The 26985-nt window shown below is 38.3% G+C and overlaps 1 protein-coding gene across 3 annotated transcripts in view; it reads left to right on the top strand.

Annotated features, from left to right (window-relative positions):
• ANAPC10 (anaphase promoting complex subunit 10) overlaps positions 1–21077 on the top strand; it is a 114132-nt gene extending 93055 nt beyond the window's left edge. For 2 of the 3 annotated variants that reach the window (XM_063108422.1, XM_063108421.1), the window contains exons 5-6: positions 18518–18652; positions 20788–21077. In XM_063108422.1, the coding sequence (XP_062964492.1) occupies positions 18518–18652; positions 20788–21018 (366 nt within the window). In that variant the 3' untranslated portion in view covers positions 21019–21077. The remainder of the gene's footprint in view (positions 1–18517; positions 18653–20787) is intronic. The other variant, XM_063108423.1, reaches the window with a different exon arrangement.
• The last annotated feature ends 5908 nt before the right edge of the window (positions 21078–26985 follow it).

Here is a 26985-nt window from a genome sequence, read left to right as displayed (position 1 = left end):
ATGTGTTGATTTTTTTCCCTATGATTATTACTAAGAAAGTAATCCTTTATTGTGGAACTTACAAAGGTTTTTCTCAGTTTTCTATTTGTATTTTTACTTTGTTTTTGTCTTATAAAATTTTTTGATGTTTATGTAGTCAAATCTGGGGTTTTTTTGTCTTTATTATATTTGGGTTTGTGAATGTATTTGGAAGGTGAACCAAAAGATTATAAACATGTTCCCATATGTTTTTTTCCAATACTCTTGTAGTTTTATTGTTGTGGTTGTTTATTTGTATAGATATTTAATTCTTTGGGAATTTACTTTTTTGTTTGGTATAAAGTTGAGATCTAAACTTTTTATTTAAGCAATCAATTGCTGCAATGCTGCTTTTTTCACTTAAGCTGTTAGTTTTTTATTCAATATTCATTCTTCATAACTCTTTTCATGATAGAACTTTGGTTTTATTTAAAAATACCCTCGTCAAATTAGCCATGTGTTGTCCCCGTCCCCGACCCCTGGGAGTGAGTCCTGATTGAGCCCAGCCAATCGTGACAGTCCTGCTCTTCTGCTGATGATTGACTTAGGGATGGGTATTTAATTAGAGCTTCTGAGAAGATGTGCTTATTCTTAAAAAGAATTCCAAGCAGGGAATGGTACTTGACTTCTGCCTCTGGAAGAATGCTGTGGCCATCTTAGTGACTATAGGTGAAGTTGGCCTATGGATAATGCTAACTCCTTCATGTTAGAAGAATAGAAAGGTGAAAGGACCCCCTGGGTCCTTGATAGCGTACTTGAGCTTCTGAATGAACCTATCCTGTGCATGTGTTAAGTCAGGCATTCCTATTGTGTGAGAGGATAAATTTCCTCACTATTTAAGCCTCATTGACTTAGATTTTGTTCCTTGCAGCTAAATGCATCCTGATACACCTACTGCTATGAAATGTAGTGCCATACCATTTATTTAATGTAAATGCTAGGTTTTACTATCTAGAATTATAAGCCCCATTCCTTACCACCATTTTTCTTTTCTTTCTTTCTTTTTTTTTTTTTAACAGAAATTGACCTCTATTCATTGTACTAAATTCTGTTTAACTTTTGGTACAAAGTAACATTTTCGTACAGACAGTCCCAGTCTATTGGGTCAGTACCTGTCTGTACACACTGTACCATCACAGTCCAACTTAGAAAATCACCCTCCCGCCCAGAGGGTATGCAAGTGATACCTTGGACCCCCGCCCTTCTTTTTTTCCAGAAAAACCTTAAGAATCTAATTAATATTTCTATGTCTGCATTCTTTTTGGTTTCATCTATCAAATATATTTTTACCATTTGCTTATATTTAGACTGTTCCTTAATTATTATGTTAAATCACAGATTTGCCCCTTTTAGATAATATACAGATTTTTTTTAAAAAAAATAACAGCTTTATTGAGATATAGTTCACATACCATATAACTCACCAATTTAAAATGTATGATCAGTGATTTTAGAATATTCATAGAATTGTGTAGCCATCACCACATCACTTTTAGAACATTTTTAAAAATCTTATTATTTTTTTCATTGTATATGTTTATGGGCTGCAGTTTGTTTCAGTACATATATTGTATAATGATCTAATCAGAATTGTTAGCATTAGGGCCGGCCCGTGGCTCACTCGCGAGAGTGCGATGCTGAGAATTGTTAGCATTATCTGTCACCTAAACATTTATCATTTCTTTGTGGTTATAACATTCAATATCCTCTTTTTGGCTATTGTGAAATATGCTGTACAATATTATTAGCTATTATCACCCTAGGGCACCAAAACTTATTCTTCTTATCTAACTGAGATACTTTGTAACTTTGTACCAGTCTGCTAACCTTTCCTTGGCTCCCTCCTTGCCCCTCTTCCCTGCCTCTGGTAACCACTGTTCTACTCTCTATTTCTCTTTTTTCTTCTGTTTTAAATTTATTTTCCTTAATTGACCCTTGATAGTTATACATATTTATGGAGTATAATACGATATTTTGGTACTTTAATACTGTGTGCAAGGATCATATCAGGGTGCTTATTATATCCATCACCTCAAATATTATCACTTCTTTGTGTTAGGAACATTCAACATTATCTTGACTAGCTATTCAAAGACACACAGTACTTTGTTATTAACTGTAGCCTCCCTGTATTACTGTAGAATGCTAGATCCAATTCTTCCTCTCTCTTTCTAATATTTTGTATTTACTAACCACCTTCTGCCCATGCCCCTTTCTCTACCCCCCATGAGTCTCTAGTAATCACTATTCTACACTCTACTTCTATGAGATCAACTTTTTTAGCTTCCACATATGAGTGAGAACATGTGGGGTTCTCTCTCGGTGCCTGGCTTATTTCAATTAACATAATTTTCTCTAGGCTTAGCTCATCCATGTTGCTGCGAATGGCAGAATTTCATTATTTTTTATGGCTGAATAGTATTCATTGTATCTGTATACCACATTTCCTTTACCCAGTTATCTCTGGAAAGACATTTAGGTTGCTTCCAACTCTAAGCTATTGTGAATAGAGCTGTGACACATGGAATGCAGGTGTCCCTTTAACTTGTTTTCTATTACTTTGGATATATACCCAGTAGTGGAATTGCTGGATTGTATGATACTTCTATATGTGGTTTTTTCAGACTATTTTCTGTAGTGGTTGTACTAATTTACATTCCCACCAACAGTGTATAAGAGTTCCCCTTCACATCCTCACTAGCATTTGTTATTTTCTGTCTTTTTGATAATAGCCATTCTAACTGGGGAGAGATGATATCTCATTGTGGTTTTGATTTGCATTTCTCTGATGATTAGTGATGTTGAGCATTTCTCATGTGCCTGTTGGCATTTGTATGTCTTACTTTTGAAAAATGTCTATTCAGTTCCAGTTCCTTTGCCCATTTTTTAACCAGATTATTTGTTTTTTTACTCTTAAGCTGTTTGAGTTTTTTGTATTTCTGGATATTAATCCCTTGTTGGATGCATAGTTCGCAAATATTTTCTCATTCTGCAGGTTGTCTTTTCACTCTGTTGATTGTTCGCTGTGCAGGTTTTTAGTTTGACATAATCCCATTTGTTAATTTTTGCTTTTGTTCCTTATATTTCTGAAGTAATATTCATAAAGTCTTTGCCCAGACCTACATCCTGCAAATATTTCTCTTTTGTTTTCTTCTAGAAGTTTTATAGTTTTGGGTCTTGCATTTAAGTGTTTATTCCATTTAAAGTTAATTTTGGTATATGGTGCGAGAGAGGGGTCTAGTTTCATTCTTCTGCATATGGATCTCCAATTTTCCAAGCACCATTTATTGAAGAGACTGACCTTTCCCCAATGCATGTTCCTGGCACCTTTCTCAGTTGTCTGTAGGCAATTGGATTTATTTCTAAATTCTCTATTCTGTTCCACTGGTCTATACGGTAGATTGAATGTCCCCCTGCAACTCATTGAAGCTTAAGTTGTATCCCCCAAAGTTCCAGTTGTTGGAAACTTGGCCCCTACTGTGACAGTGTTAAGAGAGTAGGAATCTTATTATGATAATCGAAAGCTGGGACCTTGAAGTGGTGATTAGACTGTAAGACCATGCCATAGTGAATGGATTAATAATGTTGGTCAGGGGCATGGTTCTGAGGGCTTTAAAAGGAGAGCACATGAGAAGATATCTCTCTGCTCTGCCATTTTCTGCTGTGTGACATCCTTGTGTTGCTGTAAAGCTACCAGCAAAGAATACCCTCACCAGGTATGTTCCCTGGATTTAGGACTTCCTAGTGTCCAAAACAATAAATTTCATTTTCTTAAAAATTACCCAGTTCCAAGTATTTTGTTAGAAGCAACAGAAATGAACTAATACCTATGTGTCTGTTTTTGTGCTAGTACCATGCTGTTTTGATTATATCACTTTGTAGTATATTTTGAAGTCTGGCAGTGTGATACACACTCTGCTTTGTTCTTTTTGCTGAGGATTGCTTTGGCTATTCAGGGTCTCTTGTTCCATATAAATTTCTGAATTTTTTCTATTTCTGTGAAGTATGTCATTGGTAATTTGATGGAGATTGCATTGAATCTGTAGATTACTTTGGGTAGTTTGGTCATTTTGACCATATAGATTCTTCAAATCCATGAGCATGGAATGTCTTTCCACTTTTTTGTGGTGTCTTTAATTTCTTTAGTCAGTGTTTTGTACTTTTCATTGTAGAGATCTTCCACCTCCTTGGTTAAATTTATTCCTGGTGTTTTATTTTTTGTTGTTGCTATTGATTTCTTTTTCTGCTAGTTCATTGTCAGTGTATAAAAATACTACAGATTTTTGTATGTTGATTCTGTATCCTGCAACATTACTGAATTTGTTTATCATGTCTAGGAGTTTTTTGGTAGAGTCTTTAGGTTTCTCTACTTATAAAATCATGTCACCCACAAACAAGGACATCTTGACTTCCTCCTTTATGATTTGGGTGCCCTTTATTTCTTTCTCTTGCCTGATTAGTCTGGCTAGGACTTCCAGTACTATCTTGAATAGAAGTGGTGAGAGTGGGCATCCTTGTCTTGTTCCAGTTCTTAGTATGATGTTAGCTGTGGGTTTATCATATATAGCATTTATTGTATTGAGATACTTTCCTTCTATACCTAATTTGTTGAGAGCCTTTATCATGAAAGGATATTGAATTTTATCAAACGCTTTTTCTACATCAATAGAGATGATCATGTGGGTTTTTTTTCTTTTATTCTGTTGATGTAATGTATTATGCTTATTGATCTGCATATGTTGAACCATGGTTGCATCCCTGGGATAAATCCCTCTTGATCATGACATATAATCTTTTCGATGTGCTGTTGGATTCAGTTTGCTAGTATTTTATTGAGGATTTCTGCATCTGTGTTAATTAGGGATATTGGCCCGTAGGTTTTTTTTGTTGTTGTCGTTGTTGTGTCCTTGCATGGTTTTGGTATCAGGAAGAATTTCATACACATCAATTTTTTGGAATAGTTGAAAAAGTATTAATATTCTTATTTAAATGTTTGGTAGAATTCAGCAGTGATGCCATCTGGTCCTGGGCAATTCTTTGTTGGAAGACTTTATTACTGATTCCATCTCATTACTTATAATTGGTCTCTTTAGGTTTTCTGGTTCTTCGTGGTTCAGTCTTGGTAGGGCATTTATCCATGTCCAAGGATTTATCTGTTTCCTTTAGGTTTTCATATTTATTGGCATATAGTCGTTCATAATAGTCTCTGATGATCCTTTGTATGTCAGTGGTATCTGTTGTAATGTACCTATTTTCATTTCTAATTTTATTTATTTGGGTCTTTTCTTTTTTTTTTTTTTTTTTTTTGTTGTTGTTATTGTTAGTCTGCCTAATGGTTTGTCAATTTTGTTTATCTTTTCAAAGAACCAGCTTTTTGCTTGATTGATTTTTTTGTATTTATTTTTATTCACAATTTCCTTTACTTTGGCTCTGATTTTTATTATTTCTTTTCTTCTGCTTATTTTGGGTTTAGTTTATTATTGCTTTTGTAGTTCCTTTATGTGCCTTGTTAGGCTATATATTTGAAATATGTTTTTTTAATATAAGCATATATTGTTAACTTTCCTCTTAATACTGCCTTTGCTGTATCCTGTAGGTTTTGGTATGTTGTGTTTCTGTCTTCCTCAGTTTCAAGAAATATTTTGATTTCTTTCTTAATCTCTTCTTTGACCCACTGGTCATTCAAGAGCATGTTGTTTAATTTTCATTTATTTGTGTAGGTTTGTGAGTTCCTCTTGTTATTGATATCTAGTTTTATTCCTTATGGTCAGAAGAAATACTTGGTATGATTTTGATATTTTTGAACTTAATAAGACTTATTTTGTGGCCTAACATATGTTTAGTGGTAGAGAATATTCCCTGTGCTGATGAAAAGAATGTGTATTTTGCAGCTGTTGTATGAAATGCTGTGAATATGTCTGTTAGGTCTATCTGGTCTGTGGTGCCTCTTAAATACAATGTTTCTTTGTTGATTTTCTGTCTCTGTGATCTTCTAATGCTGAGAGTGGGGTGTTAAAGTACCCAGCTATTATAGTGTTGGTGTCTTTCTCTCCTTTTAGAGATGATACTATTTGCTTTATAAATTTGGGTGCTCTGGTGTTGGGCTCATATGTATTTATAGTTGATATATCCTCTTGCTGTACTGATCTGCTTATCACTATATTGTGCCCTTCTTTGTCTCTTAGTACAGATTTTGATTTAAAGTCTGTTTCATCTGATATAAGTATACCTACTCCAGTTCACTTTTGTTTTCCATTTGCATGGAATACTTCTTCTACCTCTTCACTTTCTGTTTAAGTGTGTCATTGTAGGAAAGGTGCATTTCTTGTACACAGCATATGGATGGGTCATGCTTTTTTATCCATTCACGCAGTCTGTGTCTTAATTGGAGTGTTTAATCTGTTTACATTCAAGGTTAGTATTAGTATGTGAGGACTTCTATCATTTTGTTGGTTTTTTTCTGATTGTTTTGTGTATCCTTGTGTTTTTCTTCCTCTCTTAATGTTTATCTTTTCTGTTTGTTGGTTTTCTGTATTGATAAGGTTTGATTCCTTTCTCTTTCTAATTTATGTATCTACTCTACTAGTAAGTTTTATATTTTCATGATGGTTGTTATTGTTCTCTTTCTTCTAGTTGTAGGACTCCTCTAAGTATTTTTTGTAAGGCTGGCCTTGTGGTAATGAGTTCCCTTCATTTTTGCTTGCCTGAGAAAGACTTTATTTTTCCATTTCTGAAGTATAGCTTTGCTGGGTATGTTTTTGTCTGGCAGTTTTTTTCCCCATACTCTGAATGAATCATCCCATTCTCATCTGTCCTGTAGGGTTTCAGCTGAGAAGTCTACTGTTAGTCTAACGGGGATTCCATTATAAGTGACTTGCCATTTTTCTCTCGCTGTTTTTAGAATTCTGTTTGCCTTTAACTTTGGATGGTTTGACTGCAGTGTATTGGAAATGACCTATTTGGGTTGAATCTATTTGGGGACCTTCGAGCTTCCTGGATTTGAATATTTGCATGTTTCCCAAGACTAGGGAAGTTGTCAACTATTACTTCTTTAAATAGATTTTCAATATCTATTTTGTATTTTTCCTCAGGGAATTCCCATAATTTGAATCTTTGTTAGCTTAATAGTATCCCATAGATCTTGTAAGCTTTCTTCATTCCTTTTTAGTCTCTTTTCTTTTTCTTTTCTTCCTAAGTTATTTAAAAACTGCTGTTTTTAAGATCAGAAATTCTTTCTTCTGCTTGACCTAGTCTGTTGTTGAGAATCCGAGATGTATTTTTTATTTCATTCAATGAATTTTTCAGTTCCAACATTTCTGCTTGATTTTTTTAAATGGTATCTATCTCTTTGTTGAATTTCTCACTCAGATCGTGAATTGTTTTTCTAATTTCATTGAACTATTTTGTCCATATTTTCTTGTATCAGTTAGTTTCCTTAAGATATTTAATTTGAATTCCTTTTCTGTCAAGTCGGCAATTTCTGATTCTTTGGGATCAGTTGTTGGAGTATTATTTTATTTTTTTGGTGTTGTCATGTTACCTTGTTTTTTCATGTTTCTTATTTTCCTGCGCTGGTATTTGTGTATCTAGTTGAACAGTCACCTTTTTGAGTTTTGTAGAGTGGCTTGTATGGGTATAGACTTTCACCTGCAAATGCATCCTAGGGTCTCAGTTGTGTCAAGTGCAATGGTTTTGTTCTGGATGGATGCAGTAGTATAGACTCTGTGTGGTTTCTTCAGCTGTAATCCACTTTCACCATGTCTGTAAAAGACTTAGTGACCTATGCTTTAGAAATTTGTGGCAGCAGTGGCATCACTCGGTTGGTTCACAGGCTGGGAATGTGCAGGTTCACCCTGTGGGTCAGTGATCTCAGGAGTTGGCTCACTGGGGATGTGTTTGCTGGATTGATTCTCAGGCTGGGGATGTGGATGTATAGTGTGTCAAGGTCTCTGGGACTGGTTTGGCAGTGGTAGGGTCACTATGATGCTTCTCTGATCAAGGGTGGGAACTCCAGGGGCATGTCAGCCAAGCTGTTTCTCACTTGGATGCATGAGTAAGATGGCTCAAAGACTTGGGAGTGGGTCTTCCAGGAGTGTGACAGCTGAGCTGTTTCTCTGCACCAGGGGCATTAGTGCATCTTGGCTCAGGTAGCTAAGTGCAAGTCTGTCAGGGGTCCTTCTGCTATGCCACTTCTTGGGGCCTGATGCAAGGTAATGGTTCCTTCTGAAGTTCAGGAGCTGGATTATCAAGGGCAGGGCTGCTGAGCTGCTTCCATAGCCTTCTCAGGAATTAGGCAAGGCCACTAGGCAAGGCTGCCTGTCCAACCACCTCTTGGGTAGTAGGTGGGACCACTAGACAGGTCCCTAATGAGGGGCCTGTCAGCCATTTCTCAGACTGTTGGCAGGCCCACTAGGCAGGCCTGCGGTGAGGTGGCCCACCCAGCTTTTTTTGGGACTGTTGGCAAGGCTGCTAGACCAGTCTGTTCAGGATGGAACCACATGGCCACTTCTCTGGCAGAATGGGATGCACTTTATTTCCACCAGCCCAAGGGCATATTTGTTAGGGTAGAGTCTTGTGAGCTGTTTTTCCAGGTTGGGGGCTGAGGTGCACCGAATTCAGTCAGCTGGTGGAGCTGGGGAGTAGGGGGTGGAAGAAAGGGGGTGGTCCACCTGAGGAGGTATCCAATCCCTGGCCAGGGACGTGGGGGTGCATCAGTTCAGCAGGACTAGGGTTGGCTTCACAAACTGCAGAACTAGAGTCACAGCCACTGTGAGCCCATGCTTCAAGCCACTGGGATCAGGGTGTTGTAGTCTCTCCTGTGAGTGTGCAGAGCATTAAGGCTATGGAAGCACCATGACTGCTGGCCCCAGAGCAGGGTATATTTCTGTTTCAAGATGCCACTGCCCTGCATTGGCTTGGGTCCCAAGGGTGGGAGGTAGGGAGTGTACAGTTTGTGCTAGTGTTCTAGGGCAATGCAGTGTGTGTATTCTAGGATGCTTCCCACATTTGGCTCCAGGCTTGTCCTGCCAAAGGATCTGTGTGCCTTTGTGGTGAGGATGGGGGTTGGCAAGGGTCCTTGCTTACCTTTTCACAGTGAGGGAAAATTCTCCTTGTGCCAATCCCAGTGTCAGAGATGTTGTGGCTGAGGCCATGTGCCTCACTCTCCTCTGTATGATGCCATCCTGGGCTTTCATGCTTCACAGGGATCTCACCAGTTTCCTACTGAACTCCTACACTTTCCCACCAATGCTCCCATCAATATTTAGCTGTCAGTTGTTCTGGTCCTTTTCTGTGGGAGGAATGTGCCCTGGGCACCTTTAGTCTACCATCTTGCCCCACCTCTAGTGTAGAACATTTATCCCCACAAGAAACCCCATACCGAGAAGTCACTTCCCATACTTCTCTCTCATCCCAAGACCCTAACCAGCCTTAAGTAACTACCAATCTATTTTTCATCTCTATTGATTTGCCTGTTCTGGACATTTTATATAAATGGAATCATATAAATTGTTGTCCTATATGACTATTTTACTAATTTTCAAGGTTTATCCATGTTGTAGCTTCAATGCTTCATTTCTTTTTATTTCCAAATAGTATTTCATTGTATGGATATATATCCCACTTTGTTTATTCATTCTTCAGTTGATGGACATTTGGGTTGTTTCTACCTTTTGGCTATTATGAATACTGCTGCTACAAACATTTGTTTTGAGCAAACCTTTTTTTTTTTTTTGCACCTAGCTGGAGCTGGTACAGGGATTGAACCCTGGACCTTGGTGTTATCAGCACCATACTCTAATCAAAGCAAACTGGCCAAAAACATTTGTGTGCAAGTTTTTGTGTGGATATTTGTTTTATTTCTCTTGGATATTGGGTCACACGGTGACTATGTTTAATCATTTAAGGAACCACAAAATGGTTTTCCCAAGTGGCTGTAACATTTTACATTCCTAACAGCAGAGCTGAGAGTTCCAATTTCTCCACGATGTGGATTTTTTTGGACTCAAACAGAAATTGAATTTTTTTTCTTTTATTGTGGTTTTTATATAACATAAAAATTACCATTTTAACCATTTTTAGGTGTACATTTCTGTGGAATTAAATACATTCATGTTGTGCAGCCATCACCATCATTCATCTCCAGGCCTTTATCTTCCCAAACTGAAACTCCATACCCATTAAACAATAACTCCCCATTACCTCCTACTGCCAGCCCCTGGCAACCACCATTCTACTTTCTGTCTCTATGAATTTAATTACTCTAGGTACCTCATATGAGTGGAATAATACAGTATTTGTCCTTTTGTGACTTGTTTATTTCACTTAGCATAATGTCCTCAAGAGAACCTAAGTTTTTTTTTTCTTCATGGCTGGCCAGTACATGTATACAACCCATGACCTTGGTGTTAGGTTTGACTCTTGAAAGTTTTAGTCTCGAACTGGAGCAAAGAAAACCAGGAGCCAGGCAGTAAATTTAGGGTAGGCTTTAATGGGGGTGCTCCCAGGTGAGGCTCCACGGCCCCGCAAGGGTGTGAGGCTGGGGAAGTTGTGCCCAGGATGGATACAAGCTGGTATTTATAGGGGAGGGCTGTTTGTGAGTTTTTTGCCCATATAAGGTAAGGAATTGAGCAGGGTTCTGTTTCTGGTTCCCACCTTCAGGGGAGGGAGGGGGGAGTGGAAGGGGGTGGAGTTTAACAAGATGGAGGGGAGGGGTGGGGTTTACAAGATGGAAGCTCCCTTGCTACTTTGTTGCCGCCCTCTGGTCCTCCCGATCCTGCCAGCCCAACATTCCGACTTTTTGTTGTTATAGGGCGGTGACTCAGATCTGGCTACTTCCTGCTGAGTAAGGGGCGTAGTAAGGGTTGTCGGAAGTGGGCACACAGGAATAGGAGTGGAGCAGGAGCTGGTTGACGGATACCCTAGATACCTCTCGAATTTGTTCCTGAATGAAGTGAAGGAGACAAGGGGCTGTGGTTAACAGTGTCCCGAAAATAAGGAGTGGGCTTAGTAGGGGGAGGAGCCATGTGGTTAATGGGTTTTGCCACCACTGATGTGAGGTAGGGTCTCCCAGGCAGTACCGGGTCTGAAAGGACTCATGAACTTTGGCGAGAGTGTGGAGACTGGTTTCGACTACACCTGTTTCATTGATGTAGTAACAGCATTCTTCATTGAGGAACATGCAGGTGCTGCCTCTATCTGCAGTGAGGAGGTCCAAGGTGAAAAGCAGGGATAGAGAAATTAACTGAGGACTGGCAGTTACAAAATTCTTTTATAAATTCACCCTTCACAAACCACTGTTACGACTTACTCAGAACTTCTGCAATGTGCTAAACTTTCTTTTTTGTTTCCATACTTCTTTCCATTCTGGAGCAATCCAGCCATTCTATTCTAGGACAAAATTCACTACACAAGATGCTTTCCCACACAAAAATATTTTTTTCTTTTTAACCTTCCTAACCACTACTACATCTTCATAGCTTTCTCATATCTCCTCTTTTCCTACAATCTTGTTTCCTTTCTAGCAACAATATGAAATTAGCCTCATTTGCCTAAGAATTGCATACAGAATGATCTGTTTTTGGCTGCATTCACAACTTTGGCCTTAAAACCTTCTAGCAGAGATAAATGCTACCCTGTTTGACCAGTAAACGCAGGGGGAAAACTTATGCTGATAGTTCTGATAACATTGCTCATAGCAGTCTGATTTTCAAAAAGCCTTTTTACCCCTTTTTTCAGTAAGCTTCTGCTTTAACACTTGCAGAACTCTGCACAGATAGACACACTTTGTCCAGGTTTCTGTTAACTAAAATCTCCATCTGTATCGTGAATCAGTAGTGATGGGACTAAGAGACAGAGTCAGGAGGAGAATGGTGACGTGATAGTCGAACCCAGGTAGGCCCCAAGGGCTGTGCCATCTATATATCTTGGGAGGGGGCCTCAGGGGAGGCACGCTTAAGTTTGGAAAGGTGTACCCAGGGACGGTGTCCCAGGAGTTTTGCAGCTATGGGGGTGGTGAGAACTACCATGTAGGGACCAGTCCACCTGGGATGTAGGGTTTTTGAATGTGGTTCTTTCAGTAAGAAAGATGCTATCCCCTGGGGTTAAAACCTGGGGAGTATCTGCGGTGGGGTCTCCGGGGGTGGGAGTTAACTGAGTCAGCATGGGCTCACAAAAGGGCCCTTAAAAGGGTTAGGTAGGGTAGGTAGGATAAAACAGGAGGGGGTAAGACTGGAAAGTTGTGGGTCAGCAGGAAGAGCCGTCCGTAGAGGAGTTCAAAAGGGCTGAGGCCTGATGGTCCCCTACGGGTGGCCCTAAGCCTTGTAAGTGCCAACGGGAGGAGGATTGGCCAAGATAAGCAGGTCTCAAGGGAAAGTTTAGTAAGATATTCCTTGAGGAGGCCGTTGGCTCGCTCAACCTTACCCAAGGATTGGGGATGGTAAGGGAGGTGGAATTTCCAGGTAATGTTCAGACTTTCTGAGACCTGCTGGGTGACACTGGAGGTGAAGGCTGGGCCGTTGTCAGATTGTAGGGTCCGTGGGAGGCCAAACCTTGGGATGATATGTTCAATGAGTACAGTGGCTACCACGTCCACTGTTTCTCGAGCTGTAGGGTAAGCCTCAATCCATCCTGTAAATGTGTCCACCAAAGTTAGTAAGTAACGATAGGTTTTGTGACATGGCATGTTGGTGAAATCAAGCTGCCAGTCCTCGCCTGGTTGATGGCTTCGGAGTTGATGGTTAGGTCCTACCCTGCGAATTCCCCCTTGAGATAACAGCAGAACAGGTATTGTAAGACTGATGAACCTCCTCAATGAGCTTTCGGAGGTGTGGGTTATGGAAAAGGGGTTCTAGGAACTGATGTAAAGCTTTTGGGCCAATGTGGAGGGATTGGTGGACATCTGTAATGATGCTGCGGGCTAGGTGGCCTGGAAGGGTGACCTTATTTTGGTTAAAAATCCAACCCTTGTCCCTGATAATTCCCCCCAACTGCTTGAGGGTCTGAGTTTCTTTTTCAGTATACGAGGGGAATGGGGTATGTTGAGGAAAAGGAGAGGAGCTGGGGTGGAGCCCAGAGCCGTAGCCCAGGCTATGGAATTGGTTTTGTTGTCGCCCTTAGATATAGAGTCCTTAGAGGACTGGTGGCCACAGCAGTGAATGATAGCCACCTCAGTTGGGAGGCTTAGGGCCTCGAGTAGTTTTGAGATGAGGGGCTCATTGATTATTGGGTTCCCTTTAGTAGTGAGGAATCCTCGTTCTTGCCAGAGGACAGGGTGAGTATGGGTGATGAGGAAAGCATATCTGAAATCTGTGTATATAGTGACCCGTTGTCCCTTGGACAGGTGGAGGGCCCGAGTGAGGGCTATCAACTCTGCCTTTTGAGAGATTGTTTCTAGGGGAAGGGGTACAGCCTCTAAAGTGGCATCTAGAGTAATGACAGCAGAAGCTGCATGCCTTTGGCCATCTGGGGCAATGAAAGAACTACCATCTACGAAAAGCACATGGTCAGGATTAGATAGGGGCCGGTCAAAGAGCCCTGGATATGAGGGAATAAAGTCCTCTAAAAGTTGAGGACAGGAATGTAAAGGGTCAGGAGTAGGCAGAAGGGTTGTGGGGTTTAAGCGGGGGGAGGTGGATAAAGAAATCTGGGGATTTTTGATGAAAAGGAGGAGGTACAGTTGGATCCTGGAAGGAGTCAAACAGGTGAGGAATTTGTGGCTGAGCAGGTCCCCCAAGCGATGGGAAGAAAAGACAGGGGTTGGCCCAGAGTAAGCTTGAGAGCTTTTGTCAGGGAGGCAGCAGCTGCTAATGCCCTGAGACATGGCTGCCATCCCTGGGCCATGATATCTAGCTGTTTTGATAGGTATGCCACTGCCTGATAGGCTGGTCCTGCAGGCTGGGCCAGGAGGCCAGTAGCCAAGCCAGAATGCTCATCTGTAAATAGATAAAAGAAGGATCAGGGAGAGTCAGAGTGGGTCCTGCAGTGAGACAATCCCATAGCCTAGAGAAAAGGTGTTTAACAGTGGTGGGATCAGTTAATGGTCCCTGTGGGGTGTCCTTAGCCATCTTCTATAAGGGTCGCACTAGGAGGGCGAAGTTGGGGATCCACTGTCAGAAGAAACCCACAAGGCCCAGAAAGGAGAAGATGTCGGCACTCTGGGGAGGTTGGAGATCCCGAAGGAGGTGGATACGGTCCCCTGTAAGGGACCTGGAACTGGGGGTTAGGGATATGCCTAGGTAAGTAACTGTGGGGGTGCAAAATTGTCTTGTAAGGAGTGACCTGATAATCCCTAGACCCAAGGAAATTGAGAAGGGTGGCAGTATCCTCTTGGGAAGAGGATAATGAGGGGCTGCAAAGAAGGAGGTCATCCACATATTGGAGGAGGGTGCTGTACTTTAGAGAGCAAAGATTAAGATCTTTGGCTAAAGCCTGGCTACAGGAAAGGGGTGGGGTGGTCTGTGGATTAGAAGAGGTACTGTCAATTCCCATGACTGCCACTGGGGAGGGGAAGCTGGTGCCCAAGTAGGAAGGCAGAACAGAATAGGTAGCCCCTGTGTCCAACAGGAAGGAAATGGACTTACCCACTACCTGGAGCATGACCCTGGGCTTGGCGTGGGTGAGAGGGGTTTCTGAGTCTGGGCCCTGTCAGTCATCATGCAGGCCAAGGAGCTGGAAGGCAGGACTTACCGGCTTGGAGTTTCTTCCGCGTGGAGGTGCTGGGGACCTTCTGATGCCAGGACAGTAGGACCTCCAGTGGCCCATCCTCTAGCATTGAGGACAAGGGCACGTTGGTTCGTTTGGATTTGGACATTGGTGGGCCCAGTGTCCATCAGCGCCACACTTGAAGCAGGCCTCCGGAGGGGGGTGGTTCGCTGGGTTACCCCTTTCCATTGGCTCCCGGAGCCAGCCGGGAGGCAGGGCTGCTACCAAGGCTTGGGTTTGGAGTCGGACCTTCTGTTGGACCTGGGCTGGTCTTTTAAGTTCAGCTGTTTCCTCCCGCGCATTAAAAACTTTAAATGCCATTCTTACCAGGTCAGGAATGGGAGGTTGACGGCCTTATTGGCAGAGGGTGGCAGAGGACGCCCTACCCAGCAAATTCAGTTAGCCAGTTAAAAATGTTATCTACCAAAAAAGGAGGAGAGAGGTGCGGGAGATTGGGTAAGGGGAATAGGGGTGAAGACTTGAGTAGCCTCAGGTGACTGAGGCAGACCGATTAGGAGGATTCCAGGAATCCAGGGGATAAAGGGCAGCAGGGAGTTCTGGGGGTAAAAGACGGGAACTCCAGGAGTTTGGCCAGGAGAATGTTAAGGGCTCAAAAGCGAAAGCAAACTACGAAACAGGCGACGGGAGCTTCAGGAATGCAAAAGGCAACACAAAGTAACAACAAAATAAGCAAGGGAGTTCCAGGAGCTCAAGTAGTGGCAAGGACCCAGGAAGCCTCCGGTGACTGGGGCAGAGTCAAAGACCAGGGCAGGACCAGGTAAGAATAGAAATTTATGAATTTTGAGGAAAGAGAAAATGAGAGAGTGAGCAGGGGGAGCTCCAGGAGCTCTGGACAAAAGGACAAAATGACCACAATTGAGTGAAGGTAAAAGGCAATGGAAAAACAATCTAAGATAAAACTGGGAACCTAAGGAGGGACGAGAGCGTTAATCCCAAAAGGGGGAGGAAGAGTTGCTGGCCCCTGAGCTGGCGGGCTGGCCAGGTTTTCAGGAGGTTCGGACAGAAGAGAAGGGGGAAGGATTCAGGGGTTTTAGGTGCAGACGGAGCCAGTGTGGTCCGAGCGAGGAGAACTTGGGAAATGGAGCAGCGGGTGCAGAGGGAGGGACGAGAGCATAGGTCCCAGAAAGCCTATAGGTAAGGAACTTCAGACCATTTGCCTTGGTGCCTGCAAGAGTTGTCCACATCTGTGAGGAACTGATAGTCAAATGTGCCCTTGAGAGGCTGAGACTGATTGTCCAATTGGTATTGGGGCCAGGCCACCGAACAGTAATGAATAAGGCAGCACCTTCTCAAGTCTTGTGAGAGGCCCAGAGTTTCAAGACTGGCCAGCAGGCAACCCAAAGGGCAGTTCCCATGATTCCTGCCGGGCAGGCCAGGGATTAAAACAAGCGTCCCCGTTTAGAATCCTGGGCTGCGGATGGAGGGAAGGTGGCTGTCTGAGGAGGGGTCGTCTCCCGATCCTCAGGCGCTGAGGGGGAGTCACCTGGTGACTCGGTAGAGTAGTCCTGATGCGGCGCATTTTCAGGCAGGACCACCTGGATCGGGGCACAGAGTTTGGGGGAACTTACCCGGTGTCTCGAGGCGTGGGGCCCAGATGAGGTCCTGGTAATGAGAGGAGGGAGGCCTCCCACCGGAGCGGGGCCTCAGCCTCCTCCTGGGTTTGGGCACCAGATGCTAGGTTTAAGTCTTGAAGGTTTTAGTCTCGAACTGGACCAAAGAAAACCAGGAGCCAGGCAGTAAATTTAGGGCAGGCTTTAATGGGGGCGCTCCCAGGCGAGGTTCCACAGACCCGCAAGGGAGGGAGGTCAGTGAAGTAGCGCCGAGGGTGGATACAGGCTGGTATTTATAGGGGAGGGCTGTTGGTGAGTTTTTTGCCCATATATGGTAAGGAATTGAGCAGGGTTCTGTTTCCGGTTCCTGCCTTCAGGGAAGGGGGTGGAGTTTAACACGATGGAGGCTCCCTGGCTACTTTGTTGCCGCTTTCCGGTCCTGCCAATCCCGCTAGCCCAACACTTGGTAGTATCAACACCTGAGTTTTTTAAAAGAGTCATTTGATGCATGTATATGTATTATCTTTGATCTTTTAGCATTTTATTTTATGCTGTCTGTATATCATCTTGCCATTTCATTTTTTAAAGCTTCTTTTACTATAATTTTTTTTCTCTCTAGAGATTTTGAAATCAGCATTCTACTTTTAATTCCATTATTGTCCCCTTTTGTAGTTCTCTTTATGTTATGTGTATATATGTATTATTATGTATATGACATGAAAGGAACTGCGTTATGATGAGATTAGCAGACAGTTTTCTCGTCCATATTTCTTTTACTTCCTGTTTTATTATGTAATATAGGATTTCAGACAAAATTATTATTACTAAATGATTACCTTTACATTACACAAAACACATTACAGTTATGATATAAGAGCATAGACTCTGGAATCAGACTGCTGGTTTGAATCATAGCTCTGCTACTTATCAGCTGTGTGACTCAGTTGTCTTTTTTGTGACGTCAGGATAATAATATTACATGCCTAACATTGCTGGGATTAAATATATTAATATTCTCAATGTACCCAGAATAGCACCTGGCACATAATGTGTGCTATAGAAGAGCTTGCTGCTATTATTTATCATTTTATCATTCTTTCTGAGGAATTATTATTGACATTTTATAGTCAACTCTGGGTTTTGTTTTGTTTTGTTTTGTTTTTCTTTCACACTGCAAGTATTTTTATGAAAGTCTTATGACTTTCTTGAAGTTTTACTATTATGCTTAAATTATATCTCTTGTATCTCTTTGAGAAATTTTTTCAGGTATGATCTGGCTTATTCACCACTATCTTCAGCTCCTAGCACATTGGTTGGTACATAATCATCGCTCAATAAAAATTTAACATATAAATGAATGTATGCATGGGGTCAGAAATCCAAAATGGTCTTATAGTTTAAAATTAAGGTATCAGCAAGCTACATACTTTTCTGGAGACTCTAGGAGAGAATTGTTTCTCTGCCTTTTCTAGTTTCTAGGGGCTGTGCTCATTCATTGGCTTGTGGCTGCATCATTCCAACCTTTGCTTTTATCATCACATCTCTTTCTGTGTCTCTCCTGCCTCCCTCTTATAAGGACCCCTGTGATTATATTCGATCCACCCAGATAATCCAGGGTAATCTTTCCAGCCCAGAATCTTTAAATTAATCACATATGTAAAGTCTCTTTTGTCATGTAAATTAACATATTCACAATTTTGAGAGAAGGATATGGACATTGTTGGGGGCCCATTATTTGCCTACCACATCTTTTGTTTAGAATCTTTGAATGGAAGGGACATTGGAGGGACATTGGATGATATCTTGTCTAATCCTTTTATTTTATTTAGGAGGATATTGAGTAAAGCTAGAGAGTTTGTCTGTCTGCCTCTAACATTTTTTTTTTCTTTAAGGTTAAGAAGGCCTTACTCATTTTTGTTTGCTTAACTATACTTAGAACAATACCTTAAATTTTAAGTACTCAATAACTATTTGTTGCCTGGTTAGTGATAGAAAACAGATATATTGGGTCTCTGACTTTTTCTTTAAGTTAGTACTAATGGAAGTCTTATAAAAATCCACAAACTAAAAATACCGTGAGAAGTAGAAATTGATCTTTTTAAAAAAATTTTGTAATTAAAAGAAGAAATCATTCAATCCTAAAAATAACCACTTTTTTTTTAAGATTCTGGTTCTCTTTCTCTTGCCCCCTCTCTAATTCTGTCTTCACCATAAAAAATGAATGGAAGAAAGGAGGAAGGGAGGAAAAGAAGAAGAAAGGAAGAAGAAAAGAAATAGAGGGAAGAGAAGGGCAGGAAGGAAAAGAAGGGGAGGGGAAGGGAAAAGAAGAAGATACAGAGGTGTTCCTAAATAGTTTTTCTAAGGTAACTAATTGAATCCAGATTTAGATTTTTTGATACTCTTGCCATTGGTGTGTTCATAAGATAAACCTGTATTTTCTGTGTTGCATATAGTTCATATGTGTTCAATAATTAGGATAATTTAAAAATCAATACTTATCTTTTAAAAACCACTTTATAACTTTATGGAAATTTTTAGAAATTTATGTTTACCTTTTGACTTAAGATTTTTCTTCCACAGTTTGGACTCTTGATTAAAATAAAATAAAAAAATTTTCGAATTAAAAAATTTATCTGGTGTTTACACAGCATTTCTTATTGAAAACATTAAAAATATAGATTTTAAGTTTAGATTATCATTTAGATAGATAAATCACTTATTTTCCAATAAAAAAGCTTTGCCTTATGCTTATCTAATGACTGAGTATCTTTTGTTAATATTAGTATAGTTTTATAGAGTCTGATTTATTGTTATATGAATTTGGATATATTAGGCATGGTCCTTGAAATAAAATATACCAAAAGTATAATAGATTTTTTTCCTACATGTAGCAGCATGGTTTTCTACTGGTTGTATACTTTTATACATGTCTAATTCTTCCTTATAGAAGGGAGTGAGTTTATGTGAGTATATATGATTTTTTATGAATAGGAGCAGTTATATGTCTATGTTACTGTGTTCTTAAATGAGAAATTGCCTAACCCATTCCTATGTTATTGATAAATCACTTATTTTCCAATAAAAAAGCTTTGCCTTATGCTTATCTAATGACTGAGTATCTTTTGTTAATATTAGTATAGTTTTATAGAGTCTGATTTATTGTTATATGAATTTGGATATATTAGGCATGGTCCTTGAAATAAAATATACCAAAAGTATAATAGATTTTTTTCCTACATGTAGCAGCATGGTTTTCTACTGGTTGTATACTTTTATACATGTCTAATTCTTCCTTATAGAAGGGAGTGAGTTTATGTGAGTATATATGATTTTTTATGAATAGGAGCAGTTATATGTCTATGTTACTGTGTTCTTAAATGAGAAATTGCCTAACCCATTCCTATGTTATTGAAGTTGAATATGTTTTTGTTTTGTGTAGAATTTTGCTCACTTGTTGTTGAACGTTAATAAATATCCTCAGAACCTATGTAGTTACTATCTGCTTATGTTAGATATTTTGACAGCAGTACAACTCTTTTACGTACTACATAGTATACTTTACATCCTTTACTTTAATGGCTTGAAAAGATTAATGCTTCTTCCAAGTATTTCCAGGGATTGTTTATCTGGAGAAAAGTGACTAATTAATAAATATGGTTCTCCCAAAGAATCAGGGAACCTCCCTCCCCAAAGAAGGAGCATAATCTCATTTAAAATTAAGGATATGCAATCTTCAAAGAGTAGTAAAATTCTGTAAAGTGCCTTAATATTTTAAATGTTTTGATTATTTAGGCAGTCGTCTTATATAACTTTTGGTTTAAAAAATTTATTGAATACTTGTTATATGTCATATATTGTGTTTGCTTTTTTATATACATTATTTTATTTAATCTTTCCAATATCCCTATGAGGTAGGTGATATTATTCCCTTTTTGTAAATGATATAATTCAGGCTCAGATTGATTAAGTAATATGCCCAAGCTCAAATAGTTCATAAAATATAGAACTGTCATTCAAGCTCATTCTGTTGACGTTAAAGGCGATATTCTTTATTTAATAGCATTTTATATTTCTGAACACAGGAAACCAGAAATACGTGTTTTTGTCAACAGCAGTAGCAGCATTTCACTATCATTTTTCACATCGGCTACTTTTATTTCTATAAAGAAATAATCTATATAAATGTGTGGTTTTTATAAAATCATATGTATATTTTAATCTATGCAAAATGTTTCATATATTTTTAAAGGCTGCTGTGACATGTGCTTTTTAATATTCTGTAAACTGTACAAGTTTTATTTTGTCTATGAAGACAGTACATGTAAAGTGCTTAGCAACTGTAAAAGGAGACCACGATAAAAGTACCCAATAATTGGCAATGGTTATTATCATATTGTCTTTCTCTCAGTGAGAAAAATGTTAATTATAAGTTAATTTTAGAATGCGTTATTATAAATTATATTCATTGGGTATAATCTGACTTTTTTTTTTCTTGCAGCAACTTGAATTGGTGGAACCAAGTGGATGGATTCATGTTCCCTTAACTGATAATCATAAGAAGCCAACTCGCACATTTATGATACAGATTGCTGTTCTAGCCAATCATCAAAATGGAAGAGATACCCACATGAGACAAATTAAAATATACACACCAGTGGAAGAAAGTTCCATTGGTAAATTTCCTCGATGTACAACTATTGATTTCATGATGTATCGATCAATAAGGTGACTTTAAAACAGAACAATTCATTAAACATATATTTGTTTTATCCTGTAATTAAATATTATGAGAGGTATCTTTATTGAGAAAAGCATCAGTTATTTTGCAATTTTGTATACATTGGAAAGTATTTTATTGTAATGTTGATAAATAAATTTTTGATCCTATTATCTTTATTTTCTTTAACATATAATAAAGCTCACATATTTTGCATTACTAAAAACAGATTTGAAGCCAATCGTTACATTTCCCCTATATCAAAAGAAAACCAGTTGAACTAAAAATTTCAAGGTGTACAAAATTTTTTACTAACCAGGTGATTATTTCATATAGTGATCATGCATTAGAGTAATGGTCTATTGTATTTTTTTTTTTTTTTAAAGATGACCAGTAAGGGGATCTTAACCCTTGATTTGGTGTTGTCAGCATCATGCTCTCCCCATTGAGCTAACCAGCCATCCCTGTATAGGGATCCAAACCAGTGGCCTTGGTGTTATCACTACCTCACTCTCCCAAGTGAGCCACAGGCCATCCCCATTGCATTTTGGGGAACAAAACTATGTTTTATCAATATATTTTATCTTTAATAGGTCAAACTTATTCTTTATTCTACCCAGAGGAAGTTTATTTTTTTAATACTGGATCTTTTTAAAAGCAGTGTCAAAGTAAACTTAGCATTAGGTATGTAATGAGAACCAATCTGGTTTGGGGAATGTAATTAATTGTCTCATATTTACTTCAAAGAAATACTTACAACACTAGGGATGTCTATATCCTGAAGATATGTTAGAAATTACCAGTATAATCTGTTTATTTCTATTCTGGTGATACTTATAGAAGAATTAGTTTCAAATTTGTGTATGACACTGTAGAATTCCCTGAGTGATAGTAGTGCTGTGAGAATTTTTTAAATATATGAAATTGTCTTTATATAAAAAAAAGATTTTAAAGAAACACATGGGAATGTGTTTCTTTCCATGGTTTAAAATAAGTAGATTTGATTCTCTATACTTCTTTCCCCCTATATCTGTTACTTTTTGGGGAGATGATTATTTAGCCACAGATTCGCTCTTACTTGGGAAGTATTGGTGGTTTGTGCGTTGCTGGGTAGACCTATGTCTTAAATGGTAAAGTTTTTAAAAATAATAGTGTGGTTGCTTTATTCTGGCAGAGAGTACTAATTAACTTGATACTATTTAAAACAAACAAACAAACAGGTTTTACTTTTTCTCATCAAAAACTTTGCTTTTCTTTCTATGAATTCCAGAAAGAGTTTTATTATTATTTTCGTTTTGTTGTCTTTGAAGTTAAAAACATGGTAGGTGATTTATAGGGTCACCATAAAGTCTGTAACCAAAATTTATTTGGAATCACCAAATTAAGCAGAATACAGTTGTGGGATGCTGGGAAGGGTAGAAAAGAGGATTGAATGAAAACACGTGGATAAAAACTAAAGGAAATGAAGAGAATCGAGGAAATAATAGAAATATACGCTAGACTGATGCTTTGCTTTAGACTGATAAGGAAATCAGCCGTGTAAACAACAGGGTCTTAGTCTAAGAGAAAAATCTAATTTTAAAAAGTATAGCAAGTTGTGTTACTACTTACTGCTTTTTAAAAATTTGCTTAGGGAAAAAAAATAAAAGGAGGAGGACCAGTTATCATTTACATGATTCAGTCTGTTATTTCCTGCTGCTGATAGTTTGCTAAGAGACTCCTAAAATTAGGAGGTATTAAAAAGAATGCTGAGAAAATCGATATGTATTCTACTTTTACTCACTTTCTTTTTTTTTCCTCATATGCCAGTGAGCTATCTTATAGGCATGGGAAAAGTTGGTAGCTGAAGATTATGAGGATAATGTTTCCCCTTATCATAAGGATAATTTAAGATACAGCTAGACCATGTGTTATATTAACAAAGCATAAGTGTCTCAAACAGATGCATTTCATTTTTAAAAGTGCAAATTATGTATGTGACCAAGAATTGTATCTAAAATATATAAAGAACTCTTACAACTCAACAGTAAGAAGAAAATGAGCAAAAGATTTGAACAGTCACTTTGCCAAGGAATATATATGATTGGCAAGTAAGCATATGAAAAGGTGCTCAACTTCTTTAGACATTAGTGAAATGCAAATTTAAACCACAATGAGATATCACTACATAGAATGACTAGAATGACTATAATTAAAAAGATAATTCTAAGTGCTAGCAAAAATGGTGGAGAAACTGGACCTCACATTGCTGGTGAGGATGTAATTAATGTATAACCTGGGGGACAGTTTGGTAGTTTCTTAAAAAGTCAAGCATGTACTTACTATGTGACCCAGCCATTCCATTCCTATGTATTTATCCAAGAGAAAAGAAAGCATATATCCATACAAAGACTTGTACATTAATGTTATAGCAGCTTTAGTTGTAATACCTCAAAACTGGAAACAACTCAAATGTCAATAAACAAGAGAATGCATAAATGAATGGTGGTATATCCATATAATGAAATACTACTCAGCAGTAAAATGAACGAGATGCAACTACAAGGATAAATTTCCAAAATAGTTATGTTAGGAGAAAGAAGCTGTACAGAAATGAGTACATACATATGATTCTATTTTTTATAAAGTGTGCAGACTAACCTGTAGTGACAGAAAGCAGATCAGTGGTTGTGCAGGATTGGGAATGGGTAAAGAAGGGGTAGACAATTTTGGAGGATGATAGAAATGTTCATTATCCTGATTTAGTAATGGTTTCACAGGTATATACAAGTGCCAAAACTCATCAAATTGTATATTTTAGATGTATGCAGTTTATGTGAATTAGACCTCAATAAAGCTAACAAAAAATTGTTTATTCTCCCTGTTTCAAATAGGAATCACCTAAAAGAGACTAGATTTGAAGTAATTATATTTCTTACTATATAGGACCTGAGAAAAAACTAAGGTTGGAAAGACCATTGTAACAGTTAATAAAACAACTACAGCAAGTTTACTGATTCATTTGCAGTCAGTCAGTAAACACTTTTGAGTAGTTATAAATAAGATTAAAAATTTTAATTTCACATGTAATCTAGGTATATTTTCAATCATTTTATTAGCTGAGGATATGTCACAAACTCTAAAAAATTATTGATCTTTAAAATACAGTAATAGAACACTAATAAATACACAACTCTAAATGGACTAGTTCATTCAACTGATTTTTTTGTGTATAGATATGGGACGTTGAATTAGATGTAATAAGGAAACCAAGATAAATCTGATGCAGACCTGCTTTTCAGGCTACTAAGGAAATAATAGGTTGCTAACCAACCAAATCAGAAATTAGAAAGTGGCAAGATCTCTAATTGGTTAATGAGAGTGTCAAGGAAAAGAGAGTTTATTTCCTTTTCAGGAAGATACAGGTGAAACTAAAGAAGACTTTGTGGAGGAGGGAGAGTTTTGGAAAGAAAGACTGTCTGTAATAGCCGGTTATTCACTTTTCAAGCCTTTTCTTGAATCCAGAGTATCATTGTTTTTATATGAGCAGCAATTAATTTGAAACAGATTATTTGTGTTTTCAGCACCAAGTGATGTTTTGTACATTTACTCTCATTTGAAAGTGTTCAACGATTAAAACACAGACATCTTGAAAAGTGATTTTAGACACCATGCTATCTGCTGTTTTAGACATATGACTTTTGATTTAGTACATATTATTACACTACAGTGTAAATTTTTATGAATCAAATATATATATTTAATAATTTACCTATCTAGTGTTTTTAGATTGTAACCGCAATAAAATTCTTAACTAGTAAAAAATTGTTTTTTTAATATATTGCTTTTATATATTTGTTTATTATATATTTTAATTGAATTCCAGGTTATTGGTTTTAATTTAATCGGTTAGCTTTTAAAAATGATAAAATTTGCAAAATGTGTTAAAGCATTAGAGAATATAACCAATGTAGTTGTTTTAATTACTAAATTTGTAGCGAACAGCTTTCCACTGATGCAGTGCAGTTCAGTGATCACCATAAGATGTTCTTCCACGATGCATTCACTTTTCTGATGTTGAGAACAAATTACAATCCTCTCCCTGTGGTCCTAGAAAGAATACTCAAAACTGTCTTAATAGACTTTATTCTGAGACTAGCTGTCCCCTTTACACTGGCCTTCATCTGTGGCTGGAGATCCAGATTTTAACACATCATTTCCTGTTATTACTATAGCAGTATCAAAATACTGATTAGTTACCAAGAAGCGAAGTATCCAAAAGACTGAAGCAGAGAGTTCAGCCAGCTGTTTGTTTTTCAACTGTTAAAATTTATAAGAATCACATGTTAAATGGATGTGGAGACGAAATAGAGTGTACACTTGGTAAAAGGAGGATAACAAGCCATCCAACTATTAAGTTATAACACACTCAGGTGTTTGCCAAAGACAAAGGGAAAGAATTTTACTTTTTATTAAAAAATAGTGTCTATTATTTAGGGTAGCATTCAATAACTAATAGGAAATGCAAGTAACACATTCTTCAGAAATTTATTTCATTTTTTTCTAAGTCATCTGTGTGGTTTAGAACGAAATTCTTCATTTCTTTCTTGAAATCTTCAATTGTCAAACTGGTAATTGGGTGCAATTTTGACTCTTTTTTTATCTGTCTATACTCAGTAATACTAAGGCCTGTACATTCTTTCTCTGCATTATCACTTTCAGTTTCACTCTTTCACACTGTTCTAAGTCAATTGCAGGAAGCTCCCAGCTGAACCATTGGCCTTTAGTTTACACTAGGATAAACTTAGCAAACAATATTCCTGTGGCTTTCTGTATCTATACCAATTCCACATTACCTATATAAATGTACCTATATAAGTCAAAGTCCTCTGGTGTCCCTTCAAGGCCATACATCTTTCCTGCCTCTTTTACAGCTGCTTTTTCATTATTTTCAGACTTTCTTGTTTTAGCCAAGCAAATACATTTGTCTGTTTTAAACACACAACTCCTTCATTCTTCCTTTTACTCTTTAATATGTAATATCTAGTGGCCTATAGTCTTGTCACTATTCTACCAATTTATATCACTCAAAGTTACTCTCTGGAAGCCTTTACTTGCCTAAGTTTAGTCCTGTATATTTTTGTTCATTATTCTAAATCCCCTCAGCACTTATATAATCTGCCAGTACTATGTTAACTTAGGAATGTTTTATTATATATATTACTAACTCTTGAAGGCAAGGAATTAGTCCTATTCATCCTTGATATTTGCATTATTACAATTCTCAACATCTAGTAGGTATGAAGTAAGTACTTATTTTTTATAAAATCTTTCACTGACAAATACTTTCACATTTTATGTCTCATTTTCACAAAATTACCGTCAGGTTTACATTTAGCTATGCATAACAGAAACTTATATGTGACAAATAAATTTTATATTTCTTATATATTAAAAAGTCTGGAGGTCTATGGTTACTTTATTGGTCCAGTAGCCTAGTAACAGGGGCCTTCTGAGAATTTTTAGGTCATTCTCTTAAAAGATAATTGCTGTAGATCTAGCTATCACACTGGCATTGGGGGGAGAAAGAAAGGCTGAGTGGCATGGCCACATCTGTGCTCTTGATAGAAGGGAAGAAGTTCCCCAGGAGTCTCTAGTGTACTTCATAAGTCTCATTGGTAAGAACTAGATCCCACGGCCACCTCCACCAGAAAGGAGGCAAATGTGTCTAGAAAGGCAGGAAACAGGATTGCCATTGTTGATTGAGGCAAATCACTGATTTTTAGGGCTGAACACATTGCCTCCCTGAAATAAACACACCACATAAATAAAAGAAAAAGCAGTATTCTTTATGCAAGGAAAAGGGAGAATGGGTATTCTGTAAACAGTGAACAGTGTCAGCCACACACAGCCTCTCAAACTTCAGCATCCTCATCTGCAAACCAGAAAGAAAAGCAGTACACTTCAGAGGACTGAGAAAGGTAATAAATGTAAGCACTT

This window comes from Cynocephalus volans, chromosome 9, assembly GCF_027409185.1.
Source record: "Cynocephalus volans isolate mCynVol1 chromosome 9, mCynVol1.pri, whole genome shotgun sequence".
Lineage (NCBI taxonomy): Eukaryota > Metazoa > Chordata > Mammalia > Dermoptera > Cynocephalidae > Cynocephalus > Cynocephalus volans.
This window is presented reverse-complemented; position numbering and strand designations above follow the sequence as displayed.